At 41.4% G+C, this 22,972-nt stretch overlaps 1 protein-coding gene across 8 annotated transcripts in view; it reads right to left on the bottom strand.

Annotated features, from left to right (window-relative positions):
* DENND1A (DENN domain containing 1A) overlaps nt 1–22,972 on the bottom strand; it is a 283,149-nt gene that overhangs the window by 46,838 nt on the left and 213,339 nt on the right. For all 8 annotated transcript variants that reach the window (XM_090023062.1, XM_090023067.1, XM_090023063.1 and 5 more), the window contains 5 exons: nt 7,652–7,753; nt 6,991–7,078; nt 6,425–6,465; nt 4,573–4,644; nt 3,358–3,414 (listed from right to left, as the gene is read on the bottom strand). In XM_090023062.1, the coding sequence (XP_089879188.1) occupies nt 3,358–3,414; nt 4,573–4,644; nt 6,425–6,465; nt 6,991–7,078; nt 7,652–7,753 (360 nt within the window). The remainder of the gene's footprint in view (nt 1–3,357; nt 3,415–4,572; nt 4,645–6,424; nt 6,466–6,990; nt 7,079–7,651; nt 7,754–22,972) is intronic.

Here is a 22,972-nt window from a genome sequence, read left to right as displayed (position 1 = left end):
AACATCTAATGGTCAATGTTGCAATGCCTTTTTAATAGAAAGAAAAGGCAATTTGAAAACGGTAGTGAAAAAAAAAGCAGCCGTCAAAACTCTTACCTTAGGAAAAGCAGTCTATTGATTTCTGGAGAAAAGAATGACAACTATCACCCGTCATAATGTATATAGACACTGCCCCCCCTGTAACAACTGTGCCTGGAGGGAAAAGTCTTTGCTAAGATGAGTTATGAATTTGCTACCCCAATGCTGGGTGACAGTGTTGCTCAATACATAACATTTAAAAAAAAAAAGCTGTGTGAATGGCTTAGGAACATTTTTCGATGCATAAAAATTTGCCGGTAAAATATGCATTTGCTTTGTTTCCTAATGACATTATTCAATACATTAGAAAATGTATGTAGTATAAACACATACAGTATAAGGTAGGACATTCCAGAGGAATTCTCTGTTATAAACCCCCTACAAGTGACATTCCTAATAGCAAAATTAGCTACAGAGAGCAGACTCTTAACCAGAAAAAAATCTAGTAAATAAAAAATGTTAAACAAATTGTTACCATCACACACCCAACAACTTATTTAAAAGCTGTAGTTTTTCTTGTCTTACCCAAGGTGAGATGCTTTAAATAAGTTATATTCTCCTTACTGAAAGTTGAGGATGGTACCATTCACATTTCTCCTTCTTCCCAATTCTATGCAGTTAGGCTTCAAAGGTGGCCGAGTAACAGAGTGACTTGACCACCTTGCTCCATTTGTGAAATGAAAGAAGCTGCCTTTACTTTAAAAAAAAAAAAAAAATGTAGCAGGTATAAAATAAAGCCACCATCCTGTATCTGTTAACAATTATTTGCTATCAGTCAAGGATCCTCTTAAAACTATTTCTGTTGCTTTGAAATACTGTGCCACAAATGAACAAGGGATGGAAATAGAGCCCCATTCAATCTCCACTATCATATTAAAGAAGGACCTTACACACACCACGGTGACCCCTCAATAGGTCAACCCCACATTTTCTATTTGCAATTCAAACCCAAGACTGGAGCAGTCCAAGGGCAAAATGGGCTCTTGATTATATTTAAGAGGTCATCATTGCTATGCAGAGTTGTAGGAAGCAGATCTGCAGCTTTATTGCATTTTTAAATTTATCGTTGTATAGAAGCTGCTGCTCTTTGGCAGTGAAAACTGAAAAAAGAGATGTTTAGATTTGACTTTTTCTTCCCAGTAGCTGGCACACTTTTCCTATTAACGATGGGAAATAAGATCTTAAATTGTAGTGGTCAGCAAGGTCTTAAATTAGCCCTGAACAACAGAAGAGCACCCAAGACGGAAAGAATTATAGATGCATTTAACGATGCTAAAGTTGCAAATGCAAAATAACCCTGTCATTAGCAATCATACAAAAAAGATTATGTTTTTCAGAAGTCAGTAAAAGCAAGTGAAAAATTGGTGAAGGTGAACTAATAGATCTGTTAATAGTCCAGCAGCAGAGACATTTCTATAAAAACATGATGGTTGGCAAAATGGGTTTCACTGTTGTGTCACCCTACATACACGGACATCTCTTTCTAACATTATCTCCTGATGTTGCACTCGGAAAGATGATGACGGGAGAAGAGAAAGACTGGTGTCACTTGAAAAGAGAAGTAGAAATTCTAAGTCCTGAATATTTACACAAGTAAATATGATGACCTAATGATTTAATCTATTGCAGAGCAGCTAAGGAAGGAAGGAAAATGCATTTTCAGTCCAAATGGGATCCAGCAGGTTGAGGGTGGATGCATGCATTTTTGTGGTGTATTCAATTTAAAATGTTATGTGTATTCATTTTGAGGGAACACAAGGTGCCTGGAAGACTAGGGAAGCAACAATACTAAATCTAAACAAATGAGTGAATGAATAAAATAGATATCCCATAAATTGTTAAGTGTCCAATCCTTTCCTGTGCAAATGTCACAGAGTACAATATAATACTAGCAATAAAATGGATAGAGCAATTTAGTGATTCTACTTAGTGCCGATTGCTCTACAAATGTATGTACTGGGGACAGGAAACAAATTTCATTTGTTATTAGGTTGCATCCAGACACTGAAACATGGAGTTAACTACTAAACAGGAAAATGCTGCGCACCAGAAAACTGCCTCCTGTTTCTTATCTGTGATCAAACTCTACCGTAAGTGGCCAGAAATGAGGTGACAAGTGTTATGCGACTTCAAATCATTTGAGGCAAATATGCTTCTCCCAAAATCTCCAACAATGTGCCCACTATTACAGTTAATGGTCTCCCGACATCTGCATTATGTATACCTTACTTCACGAGTTTATAACTTGGCTATAAAACAATCCCTCTATACAGACAGTTGAGAAGTTTAGGCAGAAACAGATCCCTTCCATTAACATTAGAAAACCTCCCCACCCATTTAACACAATTTTAATGTTCTTGTTTTGGGTATTTTGAGAACAAAGTAATTGCTGAAATATTGCCATTAAAAAAAAATAGAAAAAAAAATAAATCAGTAGTCATGTAAGCTCCAATATATTAGGAAAAAAGCATTCTGAATGAGAGCTTCACAGTTAAATTACTAAATTGGCTACCTTGTAATCCCCATAGACTATAATGACTCTGATCCACAGAGTAAATAGGATAGCTGAAAGAAACCTGAAGGCAGAATTATTCATCCATCCATATACTATGTATCGATATGACCACCCTTCTCAATTCAAAAAAGAGCAATTCGTATTGAATCACACACTCCTCAGACTGCAAATTTTACTGTTGAGGTGGGGGGGGGGAAGGAAATTGAGAGATGACAATGTAGTGGGCTTTTGGCCAATGCTTGACATATATATATGGCCACAAATTTAAAAATCAGATTTAAAACTAGAGCCTAATTCAATTCAGTTGTGCTTCAACTTTAGAAGAGACACTGATGACAGTGAGTTAACCATGGACCCAATTGGAGACCCTGGGCTATTTTCCTCGAGAGGTCACTCTGGGAATATACAATAATTTGCCATTTGGAACAAAGTTCACTGTCATTACCGGAGGCAAGATCAGCTAGTTCGTGCAAAGCCCCCTCCCACAACGCCTTGGCACAATGGATGGGAAAGGGACAGCCATAAATGAAATACTCAATTTTCTGGCTTTTGTGGGTTTAAGTCAGAGCCTTAATGTATTTGAAGATAGTTTTTTTGTCTGTGAATATTTATAACAGTGTGAAAAATCCAGGACAGCTGGTAATGCATTTTGAAGTGTGCTAACAACACTGTATCAAACAGCTTTCTATTGATCACATAATGCTTTTTGTGGCTAAGTATTTCATACGTGGTGCTTATACATTTTGAATAAGAACTTCAAGTACCTTTTGCTTCAAGCGGTTTTTCACCTCTTTTATTCCCATTTTTGCATGATCTTTTGCCTGCATGAAAAATTAATTTAAGTTAAAAATCCCTTTCTATTTCCAGCAGTGACTGTGCTTGATTTCAGTCCATCAAGACTCACCTTCTCTGATTACTCAAAATGGCAAGGAAAAATTGGATCATCACATTGAAAACATAATAGCTATAAAAACAAATATAAATCTAAGAGGTTAAAAAAATCTTTTAACGATGTAGCAGAGATTTTGTTTTCTCCGTTGTGATGGCAGAGAATTCCCTCCCCACCAAAACCTTCAATTTTTCCCCACTCTCTAATTACTTATCTCTGCTGCATGGTAACAATTACTAGTAATAGCAGCGCTACAAACTTCCCCGCTGCAGCGCTCTGAATACCAGCTTCATTTCATCAGACCCAGACCTAAACCTTGGGACCTCTCTCAAACTGGAAGCCGGCACGTGGGCACAGTTAGAGCAGACACCTCATGGCTTTTGTCATACTGTTTCCTAGAATTCAGTTTTGAAGAAATCCTCACTTGTTTCCATTTTATTTTATCCCTGTGCAGTGAAATTGGCAGTTACAAATCATAGTGCAGTAACTTATTACCTATTTGTTAACCAAGCATTGAAAAGACTTCCATTTAAAAAACAGCCCGAGAAGTCAGGCACAAAGTACACAGGTGTGAGAAATTTCTGGGGGAACATAATGGATATTTATAAGAGATGGAACAAGTGGGAAAATGGGAGGATTTCCTCATTTCCACAGAGGTGCTAGCAGAGAGGCCCAGGGGTAACAATCGATTTCCAACAGCGTTCAGATGAAATGGGAAAGGTGTTTAGTACAGGATACAGGTACTGCCCCATGGAAATCATGCTGTTTAATAACTACAATGTCACTTTGTACTTTGAGGAAAAAAATCACAGGGCACTGTGATTTCTCTTGCGATTTAATTACTATAAAAAGTTTCAAACACCTTTTAATTGAAAAAGAAAATATTTTAAGAGGAACAGAAATTAAAACCATTTCGCGATAGATGCTTAATGATACTGGTGCCAGCCCTTCATTGCCAAAAAACAATTATCTTGTGCCATTTGATTAGTGTACAGAGAAGGACTTAAGTCTCAGGATACATTTAAAAGGTTAAAACAGCATCCTAGTTCGATTCAGTTGTCTCGGTAATATGATAGTACATAATACTCACAAACTTATAGACAGTCTTCATGGCAGGGTTAGCCTTGGTCTTTACTGTATTTAAAATGGCTCCACTTCCTTTCTATAATTACAGTAACAATAGAGTCATTTTAACTGAACCACTTTAAAGCAAAAAATGAAACTACAGAAACATCATTTTAGTGGCAGAAAGCAATACCTGTATTTGATATCAGAGCTCCACATCTAGCTAGTATTTTGTTTAAATACTGTATAATTCATCTCTCTCTCATTAATGATTAGATACTCTTCTTCCAAGGAAAATCTGGTTCCTTTTAAATCACTTTTAGGACAGCATTTTGCAATATAGAAGATTTCAGTTTCTGATAACAAAAAGCACCCATCTCATTATGTCTATGTTCAGAGCTCCTCTCACTAAAACAGAATCCATAACAGTTCTTGTCACTTGCCACGGATCTCCTATGCATTACATTAAAAGCAAGTATGTTTAATAAAGCACCATAACAACTAATGCCTAGCTGGGGCAGACCAATCCATGCAGAGTAGCTTGTACATTTGCTCTGAAAAAATCCTACTGTCTGCAGTGCACTTTCCCTTTCATGCCCTTTTTTCCCTTACAGTCTGTATACTGCTGGTGTGCTGTCTCTCTCAGTATCCAAACACTGGGAGAAGGGATGCATTGAGAAAACATGAAATCTAGCTACAGCTGAAGCATAATTCCAGAAAAGCTGAATCGCATACAGAGGACACCATAAAAGGCACATAAGACTGTGATATGTCAGACAGAATAATCTATTAGTCTAGTTAGTGTTTTATTTATCTTCTGCACACCATTGACTCTTGCTGCATAGTACATTATTTGATAAATAAATCTTGTGTGAACAGCAGATGGGTAAATCCATGGAATAAAATGCTGCATAATTTCACGATAGTTTATCCTAACATACAATTATGCTTTCAGAAGTGTTACAAATGTTGATGCAAACTACTTTAACTTGAGATTTACTACATGTTAGTGAACAGAATTTAACAAGCTTTATTAAAAGCAACTAGAAAACACTTCGGTTTAACCTTAATTCATAACAATTCTTTTTTTCTCTCCTTTTAACATGATTTGGAATACTACATGTATGTAAGCACTTCTGTGTTTAGCATCATTAACATTATAACAGCATTTAATCCTCAGTGAACTAGAGAGCTTGCAGTCCAGCAGTTTGTCTAGTGTGAATTTCTGCTCCTAACCAGGGCTGAAGAGGAATGGGATGCTCTCAAAGAAGGGAGCTCTCCTCAAAACATCCCTTCCTAGTCATGTGCAGCTTTAACTACTGATAATGTAGATGCATCATTTTTGGTGGGGGAGGAACCTACGCAGTCAAGTCCCCAGTATGGAGCCAGAATGACCATTTATTATTTACAAACAGCAGTGTATTATTTCTGCATATTTACACTGGATAGTTCACAGTCAAATACACAGTGTTAGTCTAAACAGACACAAACTCATGGGCTGTGCAGCAGAAAAAAGCAGCACCCCCTTTTCCATGTTTCCCATTGTTCACACTTATTAAGTAGTAAAACTGTTCAAAATAGGCAACCGCATATTTCTATATGCCAAGATGATAGAAGCAGGATTGAAAGACCATAAGAAATATTAACCTCAGCACTATTGGGGGGTTTTTTTTTCCCAAGTGCATTCTCCCTTCTATTTTTCACTTTGTATGAACAGCACATTATCTTTCTGCAAGGATAGTGTTATTTGACCCAGACTAAACATTGTGGGATTGAAACTGGTCTTGCTTCAGCTAGTGGCATTTAATAATGGTGCAAAAACTGTCAATGGTCCAACAAGAATGACGGTGTGCGTTTGGAGAATATTGTATTCTTACCCTTACTGTTGAGAGCCACTGGTGGTACAGTTTGTCACTACCTGAAGATAGAAAGAAAAATTCTTTATTCCTTAGTAATAAGAAATGCTGGCATTCACTGTTTGTAGTGGTAGTACTGCATGAATAATTTAGGAGAAGATACCTGTCCTCTTCCCTCTACTGGGAATAGGGTAACCAAAAGTTAACTGGATAGCAAATGGGAGAAAGACAAGTGGGTAAATGGAATTACTCTTCTCCTGGGTTCTCTCACAGACATTTGAAAAAGTTAATGATTTTTTTTTTAATTCTCATGAAAAGCAAGAAGAGACGGCAATGTTTTCAGCCAAAGTTTCTCAGGCCTGTAGTGCAAGACCTCTTCTGGTCATATGGTAAAGCAGGGATCTGTAAAGCCCCATAAAGAACCTAAGATAATTATGCAGACAGACTTCTAGAGAAGAAAGAAAAGTTCACAGGCACTGTTGCTGATACCGTTTACCCCAACTGAGTGAACATCCTGACCTATTAAATCAGGAATACACATCCAATAATCGTGGATTTTTTTTTATATAGAAATAAATATTTCTTACCCGCATATTCTCCCATATTTATTTCTTCTTCAAAAACATCACTGAAGCCCTCTCCACAGTTGAGAAGATCAAGGCGGCCATCAATAAACTGCAAAAACATTTATAAGAAAAATGTATAACCTAATAAAGCATTCCAACCCTATCGCAATTGAAAACATTATTCTGAACTTGTTGTAAAAGAGAAAGTTACAACTTTTGGGATGAACGTGCCTTTAAACAGGTAGCACAGACACAGAACATCACTTTGCCAGTGTATACCAGTATGTTCTTTTATAAGAGAACAGGCAACTACTTGTATTTGGCCTCCCCGAAAGGGCACAATAATGCTCTGTATTCTGAGCGAATCTGCTGACACAATTGGTTCCAATTCTGCTCACACTGACCGATGGGAATTCAATCAGAGCAGAACATAAGGCTCTATTTAATAGATGCAGTTTCACACTTGGTTGTGAGCAATGCTAGCACACAACAGTTAAAGTACTGCTGAAGGAGTCGCATCTACTTTAATTGGTAAATGGAAGTACTGATTTCCCTGAGTATGTGACTTATCCAGAGCAAGTAGTAAGAAAATGAGCAGTGCTTATTAAAAAAAAAACAACACAAAACAAAACAAGAAACCCATTCAGTTGTGAAATGAAGCGTTTGCATGGTGGAGCCGTACCTGTTTGAAGAGCTGGAGCTGAATGGCGTTCTGGAGGAACTGCCTCATGGCAGCAGAACGGTGAGACACAAAGGTTTCTTCACAAAAAGTGATGGGCTCCCCCTGCAAAGTTCAGAGCATTGGGAACAGGGCAATACATGCCTTTGATCAACAAAGTTGGCACTCTGTCAACTTCCACTCGACTAAAAATTAAAAGCGGGTCTGCTATTAAGCTGAGTAAATTACAGTTGTTCATTGGGTTAACACGCACAAGAGCAAGAAGGGACACCACAGCTCTTAATCATGTCACCTAGAGGTAATTATTAATGTAGAAAAAATGTATATGTTCAACATAACCTATCTGCATAGTTTGCTAAAACTGGTAGTGTGTTCTTCCTCCAGAATGGTAGCTTGCTATTCAGCACCTCAAAGAAACATAAAGGTCTCTGGATTTTATACGCTAAACTCCCCAAATACCTAAAAAAATTGCTTTGACTGGACCCAGAGAGTTAACCTGCACAAAATAAGCTTGTAATTTCTGCTCTGTTTTCTCTCTACAGTTCAGAAAGATTAGACTTTCATATCTTGAATTGAGTGAAATTTTCCTTTTTCACAGGCTTGTTGGCAAAAGACGAGATTGTTTTGAAGCTCTACTTTTATCTTATTTTAATGAGTTATGTTAATGCTGAAGTCTGCTGTGCATCTGCCATAAGGGCACAAATTTCCTCCACATTTAAATCTACAAATTCTGAGCATAACAAGTAAATAAATTTATTAAATTAAAAAAAAAGGCAGTAACAAAGGGTGATAAAATTATCTTGATGTAAAGTTAATTCTGCATTCTTTTCATGCTCTTATAAAAATATATATTCAGGCCTTTTTATCAGGAGAGCGTTTAACACGTGTGCTAGGAGGCAGAGAACCTGAAAGAGAAAATTCCCTCTTTAAGAGGTTGCTTCAGATCCCCAAACCCCTCTGGGTTAGGAGTCTGGAGTGCTGGTGGCTGTGGCGTCTCTTATTCCCACTACACCAAGCAAAGGAGAAGCCAGGGCATTGTTTTTCCAGGAGATGGGAGTAGGTTTCTCAAGTGACACTGGAACCAAGTTCTGGGTGACAAATTACATTTGGAAAAGCAAATCTTTGTTGAATGCCTCTTATAGGTACTTATGGGTCATGGCCATGCTTTTACCTTCCCCAAGGCTAAGTGAACAACATGCTTGTCAAAGGGTTTCCTTTCAAAATGATCTAGAGAAAAACTTATGTGCTGGCAGACCATGCCTCCATGCTGGTTCCTCAAGGTAGGGACAGCCTGTCCTGCATGATCTATACTGACAGCTGATGTGCTAAAAGCCACAACTCAAGGGTCTTCGCATCTAGCTTATGAAGAGTCCGGATATCATAGATGACTACAACTAGAAATGGATGGGCTACAAACTTCAGAGACTGCACTCAAGAAACGGGAGCCTGTTCTGCATATACATGAATGCCACACGCCTGTCACAACCAGTGACGTTAGATGTGGAAGAGCTCAGATAAAGGGTAGCTACCATGGCGGTAATGCACAAGATCATTAGCGTGGCTCTAACAGGCTCCTAGACCGAGAAGACCTTGCCTCGACGAGCCAACTGCACAAGCTTCATGACTACATTTGTAGCTGGCCTGGCCGCAGTCCTGGTGGGAACAGAGGACAAAGTAGCCTGGGTCCTCATCCATATTTAACTCTGTAATCAGAGAAAAAACTTGCCAAATGACACTCTAACACTCTTCTACAGAAGATCTGAACAGAGAACATCCTTTCAAAATCTACAGATATCCTGAGACTTCCATCATGGCCCCAGAAGACACATACCCTTTGTGGGGGTGGGAGGGGAAACAAGCTCCATCACACAAAAGTGTATTTTATTCCATTTTACGTTGCACCGGCACCATGGCAATGAATCTGCAATGTGACGCCAACTCCACCCCATTCCAATGACCTGATCTCTCATGCCTACACAGGCATGGACGCAGAGGGAAGCCTGGTATTATGTTAGCACGCTTTCTTCCCCCAAGTAGCAATGATTTAGTTAGGTGGTTAGGCTGATTAGACCTTTTGGCTTCTGAAGAGCCAATTCAGGCTCTACTGCTGCTGGATGATAAAAAAACTTGAATCATCGAGGTCAAGCCGTGAGTTTTGCGGCTTAGATCGCATTAGCACCATTTATCCTCCATGACCCAAAGGACAGGGAAAACTCATACTGCTTAACCCCATCCTCAGCTTCATTACAAAAAGACAAGACAAACTACAGGACTGTTTTCTTGACAGACAGAGTCAGTTGTAAATTATACAGCTAATCAGCCCTGCTCTCGCTGACAGGTGACATTGTGCAAAGAGGAGGACATTCTCGGAGCTGCAGGTGTTTTGTGAGAGTAATGGATTTGCTCACACACAAGGCAATCATTATAACGACTTCAGTTAATAAAGCCTTCAGCCATTTAGCTCACAATTTCCAGCAGTCAGAATTTAGGCCTTGATTCATCCGATATGTAAATAACCGCTACGTGCTTCTTCTGTGGATTGTGGATGCCAGAAAATGCGTGCATTATTGTAACACTGGGGAGGACCAGGTCGACTATGCAACGCTGATTCAATTTAGCGTTTTGGCACACAAAGCATTTTCGTTTCTCTACAGAAATGCACAAATTCTAGAGCCTTAAAAATAGCAGGGAGATTTTTAATGTGTGGCTGGGAATTTGGACCCCAACTTCTATTGAAAATCACTGAGGGTTGGGCACTAAACAGCGCCCTTGCAAGCCTTGCCCTGTGCTAATATCTTACTCTCATACAGCATAATGAAGATCATTACGGCAGCGCTGCTACCTCATGACCCTTTATAAAGCCAAAAGAGCCCATGTATTGCTCACTCGCGCCTACCAGATCATTTGTTGCCAGCTCCTCTTTTTTTAACCTGGCAATTCAGCTACACAGTACGCGTGCCACACAGAGCGGATTTGCTTTGTTTTTATTAAGTGCCACAAATCCGGCCATCTCCCCCTTGACGCTGCTGTTCCATCTGGGAAGCCACCGGGCGAGACGGAAGATGGTGCAGGTCACGGAGCTGCACTGCCGAGACGCCAGGACGCCGGCGGCTGCCGCTCCCCAGACAAAGTTCTTCAGTAAGGGGCTGCTCGGGGGGCCTCTGCCCATGACACAAGCACTGTAGCCAAAACGGCTGATTCAGCAGAGCAGTAGGAAAGCCAGCTGGTCGATTGTGGCAAGTGCCCATAATCACACTTGAGTCTTTCAAAAACATCAAACCCTGCTTAGAAACGGTGGAAGGGAAGGGTCCGTGGTAGCTGGAGAGGGCTGGAAAGGCCAGCACTACGGCCTGAGAGAACCAAGAGGAAAGGGGGAGAAACAAAAGACAGAAAAAGGGCACCTGGGAAGGGCTACAGATGTGTATAACAAGTGGGGGAAAAGATTGGGAGGTTGGGGGAAGAAAAAGGAAGTGTTGGGGAGGTCCCAAGTGCTCTTGCTGGTTTAGTGACTCGCACTCGTGCTGGGGAGAGAGGAGCCCGCGGTGCACATCATGGTGGCAGCAGAGCAAAGCTGCTGCTGTAACTGCTGGAAAGGGCACTTAGCTTCAGCTGAATTATTTCAACAGTGATGATCTGGCACGAGGGAAGGGTCTGAGAGTCGTGTACCCAAGGTAAGAATACTGTCTACATAAGCCCAGAAGTTATGACGCCCTGGGTGCACGCCATCTCCCTTGCATAACCATGGATATGGTGTGGGGTAATGAATGCTTTGTTGCTGTGTACGTGTTTTTAAACCCTGAAGGCACTCTTTCGAAGCCTCCCTAATAAAAACACAAGTCATTAGGGCGGTACTCTCCCTCAGTCATGAAGTGAAGAAACTAGGTGGCATTTAAGGACTCTGCAGAACAACTGACGGCATACAAGCTGTTGGAGCATAGTTTCAGTATATTGTGCATCCAAATCCCAAATATAGAGCAAGAGCAATGAAATTTAGAAAATTCATGTACCATTGTTTTATTCCCTAAATGTTACAAGTAACCACGGCCTTTATCAAAATGGCTATATTGATAACGACAGTGAAGCCTGCAGAGGTATTCTGGGAATTATCATCCCAAACTCCAGCCAGAATTACAATGAAGCCAAGACATGAGGGATCATAGAACTAATATGGATGTATTCCTTAACCCAAGTACAACAGCAACCCAAGAAAGACTGCAGACCTTTCAAGAACTGAGTACAATGTCAAATAAAGATTAGCTTCTCACAGCTGGAGAGACGGGACCAGTCAGTCGGCAGGATTCCACAAAGGAAATCTGAGGTTGGTGATAGATACTTAAGGGGTTATTGGCTCATTCAGTTTGCATTCGCAACAACAAATAACCTTGACATAACCACGACAAACACAGCACAAGAAAGCGCATCTCATAAACCTGCCTCAATCATAACAGAAATCAGAAGGGCATGGATCAAACACATCCTAATAAGCACATGGCATCATCCTTTTATTAGCAATTCAAAATGCTACTCAGGAACAAAGAAAGCACATGCTCACAGATTTGACCACACTTCTTGTAATGAACAGTAAGTGGAAAACCAGTGTTCAAAAGAGTGAAGACAGTTCATTTGAGGATGCCACTAGTTGTGACAAATTTGAATTGCTAACAGGAACTACACAAATGATTGAAGTGCAAAGAGTGGGCTCTTTCAAAGTGCTGGGCATATTTGCAAATGCAGGCTGTGCCAGCTCAGCACTAGGTCTCCTATCAAAATACTCGCTCCTATCCAAATTCCATCTTAGGGTTCTCTCGCATGGCCGTCAGAGCGTTTAAACATTGTTAAAGGTATTCAAATACTCAGAACTCCTTCTTCTTTATGAGTTTACAACAGCAAAGGAAAAAAAATGGACAGCTTCCTTAGACACTCAGCAATACCGAGTACTGATACTGCCTCTCTGAAAGCTCCAAGCACACAAAGCTGGCATTGAACTCAAGTAGTAATCTCATAAAAGGACAAGAAAGATAACAATAGCTAATTAGACTGAGTCACCATGTCCCCCGATAGGTGGTCCTAGGATGTACCAAAGTGGGGAAAAGCAGGATTGGGAGACAATCTGTTAAGGCTGCTGGACATGGACAAGCTCTAAGGGTCTAAGGGGCTGTGTAGCACCCTTATGTCCTGATCTGCAGTCAAGCAAGCAGTTGTGGAAGCCAGTGCTGACCACGCCACAAAGTACTGGCAGAGTTTTACAATGACCTAAGTGACTTAGAAGCAAGCACCTCTTTTTTTTAAGTGACAATCATTTAGCAGCCTATGTTTCGCTGAGAGTCTTCTCCAAATGGTCTTGTGCTGATGTTCAAATTCAGACGCTTTTCAACATTTTACCGTGGGCACTTGGAGAAATCCCTTAAAATTCCCTTTACAAAACTGAACTGGTTATTGGACAGCTCTATCCGCTGTGAAATGGATAAAAATCAAACAGTATCAAAATAGTGGACAGATTATAAAAAATCCAAGAAGGTACAAGTGTTGTCATCTTTTCACAAAGGGTGTGTTGCATGCATCTGTCCTACAACTCCTCAAAGCATTTTTGACACACCATTTCCAACAGGCTAAGCTGTGAAGCACAAAGCAATATTAATGGATTCATGGCTTCCTATCAAGTCAGAACACACTAATCAGATAGTCTGCATAAACACTTTATCGCACGTTTGCACTGCATCATTTTAGCCCTTTAATAATACAGTGGATTTGAAACTGAGATCAATTCCATGATCATCCTAAATGCCTTCAAATCAGAAACCTCTTTTAAGCTTATTCAAGTTACAACAGAGCTTCTACCCATTCGTAAGACAGGGTTACCTGAGATGCTTAGAGATACAAGAGAGCATACTAAGAATGGATCATGCTTGTACTTTGCACATAAAAGCTATGAAGTGGCAGAAATTATTCTGAACATGTTTTTATTTTGCAAGATCTTTATTGTGCAAAAAAATGGGAACAACATAAGCCAAAAAAGAAGTTAAAACTTCTTCAAGATAAACCAGCTGGCTGCAGAAAGTATTAACCCCATTTCATAGTTCCACAGGAGACTCGAGGATGCCAAGTAACATACACAAGATCACAAAAGTCCCAGGATGAGAACCCACAATTTTTCTAATCCTTGTTCTACACCTTAACACACCAGGCTTTTCTTCCTCTTCCTGCCTGATGCTGTGTCAAAGCATGAGTGTAGGTGTTAAGAGAGTCAAACAATGTAATATGCCATTATGTGCCAAGAGGTATATCAGATAAGCATGTCTCAATGTCACTGCCTGTGCTAGGAATTCTCTCTCTCTCCAAAATATGCTATAAATTACCAGTATAACATGCACTGTAGTGCTCTGCCTCGGTATTTATTCCACAAAAACCTTATGGCCTACATGCGATTTTATCATTAGCTGGTAAGGTAATTTCAGGGCCTGATTCTGTAATTACTGCAGGAGTGATACTCCCACTGAAGTCGACAAGTTCTGCATGCAAAGCAGCTGCAGAGATTCCGATCCCCTACAATGAAAAGAGCCTTTTCTATTATAACTATTGTGGAGCACTACAATAAAGGAGAAAATTATAGCGCTGTTCCTCACATGAGCTATTTTCTACCATGACAAAATATTATGAGTGTGCTTGAAAATACTCTTACAGAAAAATAAACTGCACATGGCTTAAATGTCAAGCTCTTACTTTTTTTTTTTAATTTAGTATTATGGAACAAAATGTTATATTAACTTGAGATAAAAAGTGATCCCTGCACAAATCATAAGTAGAGGTGCAGGATTTAGGGACCGCTTCTGTCCTCAGAGGCCAACATTGGTGATATTTTGCTCTCCTTCAGTTTCTTTGACGACTGCAGAAAGCAAACATTTATCCAGAGTTGCCTCATATAATCACAGAAACACAGAAAATGAGGGTTGAAGGGACCTCAGAAGGTCACGTCTAGTCCAACCCCCTGCTCAAAGCAGGACCAGCCCCAACTACATCATCCCAGCCAGGGCTCTGTTTACCCGGGCCTTAAACACCTCCAAGGATGGAGACTGCACCACCTCTCTGGGGAGCTGTCCCAGTGCTTCACCACCCTCCTCGTGAGAAAATTCTTCCCAATATCCAACCACAACTCAACTTGCTGCAACTTGAGCCCATTGCTCCTTGCTGTCACCTGTCCCCATTGAGAACAGTCCAGCTCCATCCCCTCTGCAGCCCCCCTGCAGGGAGGTGAAGGCTGCAATTAAATCCCCTCTCAAGTCTTCTCTTCTCCAGACTACACAAGTCCTGTTCAATCACCTAAAGTACCTTACTGAAGAACCCAAGTACAGACTCTGATGTTCCCCAACGACAGAAAACCTTCAATGAAAATGTGAAGAAAGATGACAGTGAAAGGTGGTTAACCATCACAGAAGGCAAGGTAGATCTGCACCTTCCAGGGTAGCTAAATCAGAGATGTGTAGCATAAGCTTTTGTGAGCCAGTGCTCACTTCATCAGATGCTGTCCCATGAGTCACCCTGAAACCCAGCCTACCCTGAAAACAAGGGAAACAAATGAAAGGGCAAAAATCAACTTGCAATCTTTTCCCCTGTTTGCTCAATCAGGCACTTATCAGCCACTGTGTCCTACAATGGACCTCACCAACATATTCAGTCAGCCTCTGGCATCAAGACACCCAAGGGCTCAGAAAAGAGTAGTAAGTTGTTAAATAAGCTAAAGATTAAAAAAAGAGAGAAAAACCACACAGAAACAGAACTATATTTATTTGAGCTCAAGAGTTAAAACAGCCAAAAGCAAGGCATCAAGGAACATTTTCAATCTGGGCACTTCCAAGTGCAAAGGAAACTGCTTTTTAACCCAGGGTGTTTGAGAGGGAATCCGGTCCCCCCAAAAGTGTGTAACCTGTGCATGATGAATGATTCCAATCTGGTAATCGTGTCTCACCCTTGTGCTACTCTGACTTTTGTGAAGGTTGGAAGGCACCGTAATATCCTGCACTGGAGGCAGAGGAGGAAGCACAAACTGCTGCTAGATGCAAGAGGCCAACTCGAAAAGAAATTCCCTTCATAAACATAGCAGGTAGCAATCCCCTTCTGTCCCAACCTGAACATAATACAGAACAAGTCATAAAATTCTCTCCACAAATAAAACGTAGCTAATGGAGTGAGGAAAGTATTATAATTTTTACCCTTTAGGGACTCATGGAGTTGTTACTAATACACGAAAATAAAGCAATGTCAACCGGCAGTGTTCCCTCCCCCTATGTACATGGCAATATAAGTGGGTAGCATGGCCCAATCTGTCTTCATGTTACTTGGCCTGGTAATTGGGTGTGGAAGCCTCAGCAGGACACACGGAAAGGAAGAGCATAAAAATTCCACCGACTAATTGACTAAGCAGGGGGACCATTACTGCCATGAAAACCCAGGGTTCAGGATGAAGCCAGATTAGCAGCTGAAGCCATTAGGGCCTCTCAGAGGCTTAATCAAAGGTGCTGGTGTTAGGATGCTGGAAAAGGTCACATTTCCTCTGTTCCAGTCATGTAATGATCACTAGGGAAACCTAATCAGTAAATTAGATTTTTATTATTACATTTATTACTCTCTCTCTCATGTGTGATTCTCTCTACATGTATTTACACACGTGTGATTTGATGACGTAACAGCTTGGCTCGCTGGACAGTCAGGCATGCGACGCCGCTCCTCCGTAGGGATCACTGGAGCTGCTCACTCGTTCCATCCCCGGCGGACCTGAACCAGGCGCCCACTTACTATCCTCATCTTTAGTTAATGCTTGGAAAATCCCGTGATCTAGTCTAAAGTGACCCGAGATGCTTCTCCTTAGAAAAAGAAAGGGATCCTGACTAGCACTGAGTACATTTGAAAAATAAAGAGAAATGCACTATGATTCTTCTTCAAGCTTCGTTCACTCGTTATTTCCCTACAGACGGGCTCAGATTTTATGTTTAAGCAAGAAGGTACCATCTCTCTGAGACGGCAAATTCACTGGCAGAGAGGCAAAAGTACGTAGCCGTAAACTAGAGGGAATCTGTTCCTGGTGCCAACAAAAAGCTCATTCTGACATCTCTTCCTTCCATTTACTTTTGACAGAGCTCCTGGCTTATTTGGCCCAAACAGAGCCCCTCTGTCTTGCCTTATAAATAGATCTCAATTGCTTGTGTCATATCAGAAAGTTGCAGGCCTTTTCTATCTTGCCTGATTTTCCATCATTTTTACCCCAGGCTTTCCTGTTCGACATCTCACCTCCTACAGTTTCGACTCAGCTACTTTCTCACCTCTAGCCTCTGAGAGATTGAGAGATTTCCCAATTCCGCACTGACATTACGAGCATTTATTGAAAAAGCCCAGATGATGACTAAATCTCTTTGCCTGAACCAGGCCTAAGCAGAGGGAGTGCTAGATCCCACACGAAGGTAAAAGCAGACTTCCCTTCCACAACTTCCCCCTCGGACTCTCCCTCTTTCCACTGCAGCCAACGACAGGATGCACTCCTGCAACCCCGGCACTAGCAGAACCACCGACGTGGAGCAAGTGGCATTGTTTAAAGCCCAGCCGCGTGACTCCTCCCTACGCCCATTGTACCGTCCACACATTTCTGACATGGAAACCATGCAAAATTTCTTAGCTCTTTTGTGAGGGGGAAAATGCCATCTAATTAGACCACATGTGCAGAGAAGCATCTGGCTCCAAGCAAGCAGTTTACACAGCTCCTTGAGTTGTCGTGGAGACAACCACATGACCCGCTTCGAGCTGAAACTCCAGGGCATGGATCCAGATGCACTCCTAACATATTCTGACAGGGAGCAGATGGACAGCTATTTGCAGGGCCAAAAATGCCAACTCTGCTCCCCTCCAGACCTGCCCGCCCTCAATGATCTTTTTCACCTTGCGAAGTCGTTCTCAGCTGCCCTGGAACCACACACTCTTCACACGCAGGAAACGAGATCGAAGCTGCCAAGATTTCAGGCAGAAAGCTGCCTAAACTTTCCGCTCTTCCACCAGCCCTCACTAAGAGCACTAGCAAGCCACAAAGCGCTAAAACACTAGCAACTCACCTCGGTTTGATACCTTGTTTTTCCACTCAATTCCAAGTAGGGCTGTGACCAGAAGCTCAGGAATTTCTTCAGCTCCGTGAAACACTACCTCTGCACTCCACCACTGGCATGCTATCAGGTCTCGTCTTTAATACAGCACAAATAAAACCTGCTCAGCTCTTAGAGCAAGGTTTCCTTCACATGCATACGCAACTGTAGGAGCAATGTCCTTGTAAAATGAATTTGATATTCTCAGCAGTACCTGCACATTACACAGGACGCAAACACTAACAGTTAATGGATAAAAATGAACACATTCTCTTCATTTGTGTTTTTAATCAAAGCGTTTTTAAAAATAGTGGCTCTTGCAGTTTTCATTCGGTCTCATTCTAACCTGATTTGCACAGGTAAGAGACAGGGTGCAGACGGATGCAACATCTGCACTGTTATCAAAGGACTGATTCTGTAACGGCACAAGGGTAGCAAAACTGCTCCCGTCTTTAATCCTTCTTCACTAAGGGTCCAAGGGGGGGCAGTTTAACTCTCTTGTAATGTTACGGGACCCTGCAGAGGTAACATCTGCCGCAAGCTTCTGAGTAGCGGCTCTTTTTCACCCCTTTTAAAGTGGCTAAGCGGTACGTTTGCCCACACTCAAAAGAATGCATCTATGGGCAATATCCTCCATTACAGGGAAAGACTTACAAGATGGGGGGCGTTCAACAACAAGACTTGTAAATTATCATCAACACTTCCTGGAAAGTTACACCCTAAAAACCCTCTAAGACCACAAATTATTTGGTGTCACCAGATCCATACTCCATGCCTACCTACACACATGCGCACTGGTTCAGAAAGCAGTAGACATGAGAGCGTGCTGTACTCCATGGACTAGAGAAGTAGCGGTTCTCAAGTACGAGGAACATTTTTATAAACAGAGCTGGTGATCATAACTTCACCTAAAGTTGATTGCCACTTTTCATTATAAAATTCCTTAATTTTGCCAAATGTTGATACCACAAGCTGAAATTTTCCATGCCAAATCCTGTCCTCCTCAGACAGATTCTTTAAAAACACAAAATCAGAAAGTTTCAGCTCAAGCAAATCCAGTCTTTCTTAAGACCAAGACCAGGGAAGAATACGTTTGGCCTATTTTTTTGAAACTCTTACAGTGGTTTGAGAAGCATTTTGGAGCCTAAATTTTGGCACAGGTATCAGAAAGGTATCAGCCCTCACCCTGGAAAATCTGCCCTAATTGGGAGTTTCTGAACACAAAAAGATTGCATATGTTCAGTAGAGACTTGTTAGTCTGGCAATTAAGTTCTCTGAGACTCTATAGGCATGGGGCAAGCTGCAGTCCAGGAGTCTCTCCAAACAACTGCGGGCTGCAGCAACACTGGAAAAGCCAGGTCAATGAAGCAGGGAACTGCAGGGAAGGAAAGGATGGTTTTACAGTTCTCAAAGTTGAATGTCCTGTTGTAGAACTGGATCCATCCTTGCCTCTGTCACAGAGTTCATGAGCGTCACTGGATAAGGCCTGTAAAACAAAGTGACCAACTCTGGAAACGGACCTCATTCCTCTTTTGCTGGGAGCTCTGATGAGAGACCTGGGGCAAGAGTCACGCAAGCAGTGAGTGCTCGCAGCTGCAGCCAAAGGGCTGTGGAGCTGTGCTGGGAAGAGCTAGAATGCTTTAAAAATGCTGGGGGGGGAGGAGGGGGTGGAAATCAGTCTCCAGATGTTTCAAATTAGGCACTTAAAATTAGCAGATACTTCTGATCCAACTCAGTTCTCCATCCTTGAAGTGGACATAATATATATCACCTATACTCACAAGGGAGTTGTGAAGACTTTTTTTTTTTAATGTTGGTGAAACACACAGATGCTGTAATAAGAGCACCCTGGAAATGCCCGTGAGAAACGATATATTCCAAATTTGGTACCTGAACCGTTCGGTGCGTGAATGAGGCACACATCCCGTGGAAAATACAGCATGTGGCTATGTAAGGAGCACATCATAACACACGTACAAAGGGCATGAATTACAGTTGTGTGGGGAAGTATAGGAGGCTGGGGTTTCTTAACTCTTCCATCATATAATTTTGTTTAATTTATCATTTGTAGAAGTAATATGTTTAGATGGCAATCCTGACATCAAGGAGGTTCTCCCTCTCTAGTACTGTGCACCAAATAAAGTTCACACAATGCTGAAATATATTACCCCCACCTCTACACACACACACACACACACACACACACACACACACACACACACAGAGGTTAAAGGACAGACGGCCAGCGACAAAACTGGAAACACAAGCCAGGTTTCAATTCCCACCCCACTGGACCACACGTCTCCCACAACAATGAAGGTGTCTTCCGAAATGGCTGGTGTCCCGGTGTTTTAATAGTGGTTTCCTAGCATGCTGGATACTTCAGGAGAGCTGGTCACCACAAAAAAAGTTATTGTTGAAAAACATTTATTAATTAAATGATTGCTATTAAACAATATTTTATTTAAAGAGTGTAAAGAACAATATTACATTATAATAAAGTACACCTATCTGTTAATAATTGGCTGAAGTATTCATGTTGATAGATGCTTGTTTTGAAGTGCTGGACTCCAAGTGGCTAGAACAGCCCAGGGAGTTCGAGAAAACATCTGCCATGCACCGGTTCAGTAACATGCACCTCAGTGCAGAATTTACATGATTATTTTGGCTGGAAAAAAAGGGCTTGATCACTATTACTTAAAAGACCAGAGGTCTAATCCCAATGTCTCCTGAAGCTAGTGGAAAGACACTCCTACTGAATTAACTGAAAGTTGTAAAGTCCTAAGTTACCCAACTGCCCCTCTCCGCTTTTGTTTTTTGGAGTTTTTTTTTAAACTTTCAACTTTTCCACTATGGAATTGCTACTGCTTTGGAGATGGCGAGAGTCCTGCGGGGTTTCATAGCATGCACACAAACAGCAGTCAGCTAGGCCTGCAGCCACAATCTGCACAACTTTGCTGCATGTTTTATCTGAGAGCAAAAGAAATTTCAGAGTTGTTTAATTTTTTGTTAAAATTCCTTTTGATGAACGAGTCAGTCAGAGCTATTAGAGGAAATGCAATCAAATATCCAACTTTATGTAGTGTTATAAAACTAGAATTGAAATGGATCCTGACCATTACGCTTGCCAGAGCTGAAAGCCACACAAGAACACTTCTTCCTCGGGTTAGCCCAGGCCATGACTAAGCATTCCCACATGCACCCCTCCTTTGTGTTTTTGTCCTACGCACGGTTGTGTCCTTTTAAAGCAAACTGCTTCCCATTCAAAAGGTGCTCATTTAAAGGAGCAGGAAACTCCGAGTTCACACAACATAACATCCAATACATGGCAGCAACTGGGATTTAATTAAGTCCACATTTTTGATGGTTAAATACTTCAGAGAAGCCATACATATATATGTATGTGTTTTTAAGCAGAAACTCCTGGGATGTCTAGTTTTTTGTAATACTTTCAAAACAACTTTAAAAACTAGGGTTTTTTTTGGGCGGTGTTTTTTTGTTTTGTTTTTTTGTGGGGGTGGGGTTTTGGTGTTTAAAGAGTTAAAACGTTCTCGCATGGTCGTTGTAAACAAGCCTGATTTCCGTTAAGTAACACCACTGTCAGAGTCACAAGGCCTTGCAGGTGTGGGCAATAATTAAAGGTTTCAGTGAATCTACCTGGGTGAGGTATTTTTGCCTCCTATTCCAAGGAGGAAGCCCTCTCTGTGGAGAGCAGAAGAGCTCATTAATGAGGCTAATTAGGTGTAAAGGGGGTAGAGTCTGGCATCAGCTGCAGCTTATAGTAGCTAATCATTAAGCTCTGTAATCTCTACCCTAGAACAGCAGATGATCGTGGTCCTAGGTGACTGACAGTGCTGAGAAAATTTCCAACACCTGAGTACCTGACCATGTACTTTTTGGTTAGACTAAAAATGCCTTTAACCCTCTGAATGCCAGGCCCAGGACTCGGCATCACCTCTACATTGTGTGTCTGACTCCATATAAAGAATATTCCAGGAGACTCGAACTCTTCAGCAGGCTCAGAACAATTACATGGCCAATGGAAATGTTAGCGCCAACAGCTTCCAGAGGAAAATCTAACCCCTGAAGACTGATCAGTGGATGCTGAAGAAATATGCACTATTAAGGCAAAATTGAAGTCCAATGCATTTTTCTTTTATTTAATATGCAAAAACGAGAAAATGGAAATTTGCATTGACAGCCCCTCTGGCTGTGGGAAAGGTCTAACTAGGGGTAGAGCAGCTCCTCTCTCTCCAGCTTCACAAAGCTCTCCCCAGTACAAGATACTGGGATGGATGGCCCTGGCATCTGGTCCAGCAGGGCACGGCGTACTTGCTCCCAAGTTCCTATGCCCATCTTTTGTGGGGGAAAAGCAAAATTTTGGAGATTCTGCAGCCAGATAAACGTTCACAAAATTCTGACATGCACAGCTGATGGGAGCGGGCTTCGGTGAATGGCCACGTACGTTCAAATGCAGGTGGAACCATTCCCAGGCAGCTTCTATCTTTAGGAACAGCAAAACACTAGACTACAGTTTCCAAAATCAGACTTCACAAACTCCTGGTTTTTAGTGTCACATTTGACCATTTGTCTGCTCACCAGCATGTGAATAATGTGATTCCAAAGCCAGTCCTGGAGAAGGACAGAGGCCTTTTAGTTTTCATTATGTCAAATGAAAAACTGGCACCATTGAAATCACTTAAAATGGGTGGGCTAGTAACTTTGGCAAGATGACAGTTCTAAACACAACAACCTGCTTCTCTATGTGCAACAAAAGATTTGAGACGGCTGGTTTAGAGTTAAGGGATTATGGCTGGGATTTGCAAATAAACCTACTAGATTTTGCAGACCAAAATCCTATTCAAGTGGGCCCTTGACTCCCTGAAATTTGTTTTAAAATCCCAGCCTAAAGTTAACCTAAGGGAAAAATGAATTACTTGGCACTTAAATACTGGATCATTAGAATGTGTGTTTGGGAAAGTGAAATGCATAATGCAGAAGAAAGAAGGCAACCCTCCCGAAGATCGTTTGCCATTGAGGAAATAAACTGAGGATACTGCCTTCAAAACCTTGCTTAAGGAAAAAAAAAGTGCCAATTTTCTGTGAATCACAATGCCTCTTCAACCTCTTTGTGTTCTCTAAGTAATGCCTTTGCATTAAGCAGTGAAGATGGTTACAATACCACTGGGAGGAGAACCTTGTT

Source organism: Crocodylus siamensis, chromosome 11 (assembly GCF_052110815.1).
Source record: "Crocodylus siamensis isolate JL-2025a chromosome 11, ASM5211081v1, whole genome shotgun sequence".
NCBI lineage: Eukaryota > Metazoa > Chordata > Crocodylia > Crocodylidae > Crocodylus > Crocodylus siamensis.
Note: the sequence above shows the minus strand (reverse complement) of the source record. Positions and strands in the feature narration are given on the sequence as shown.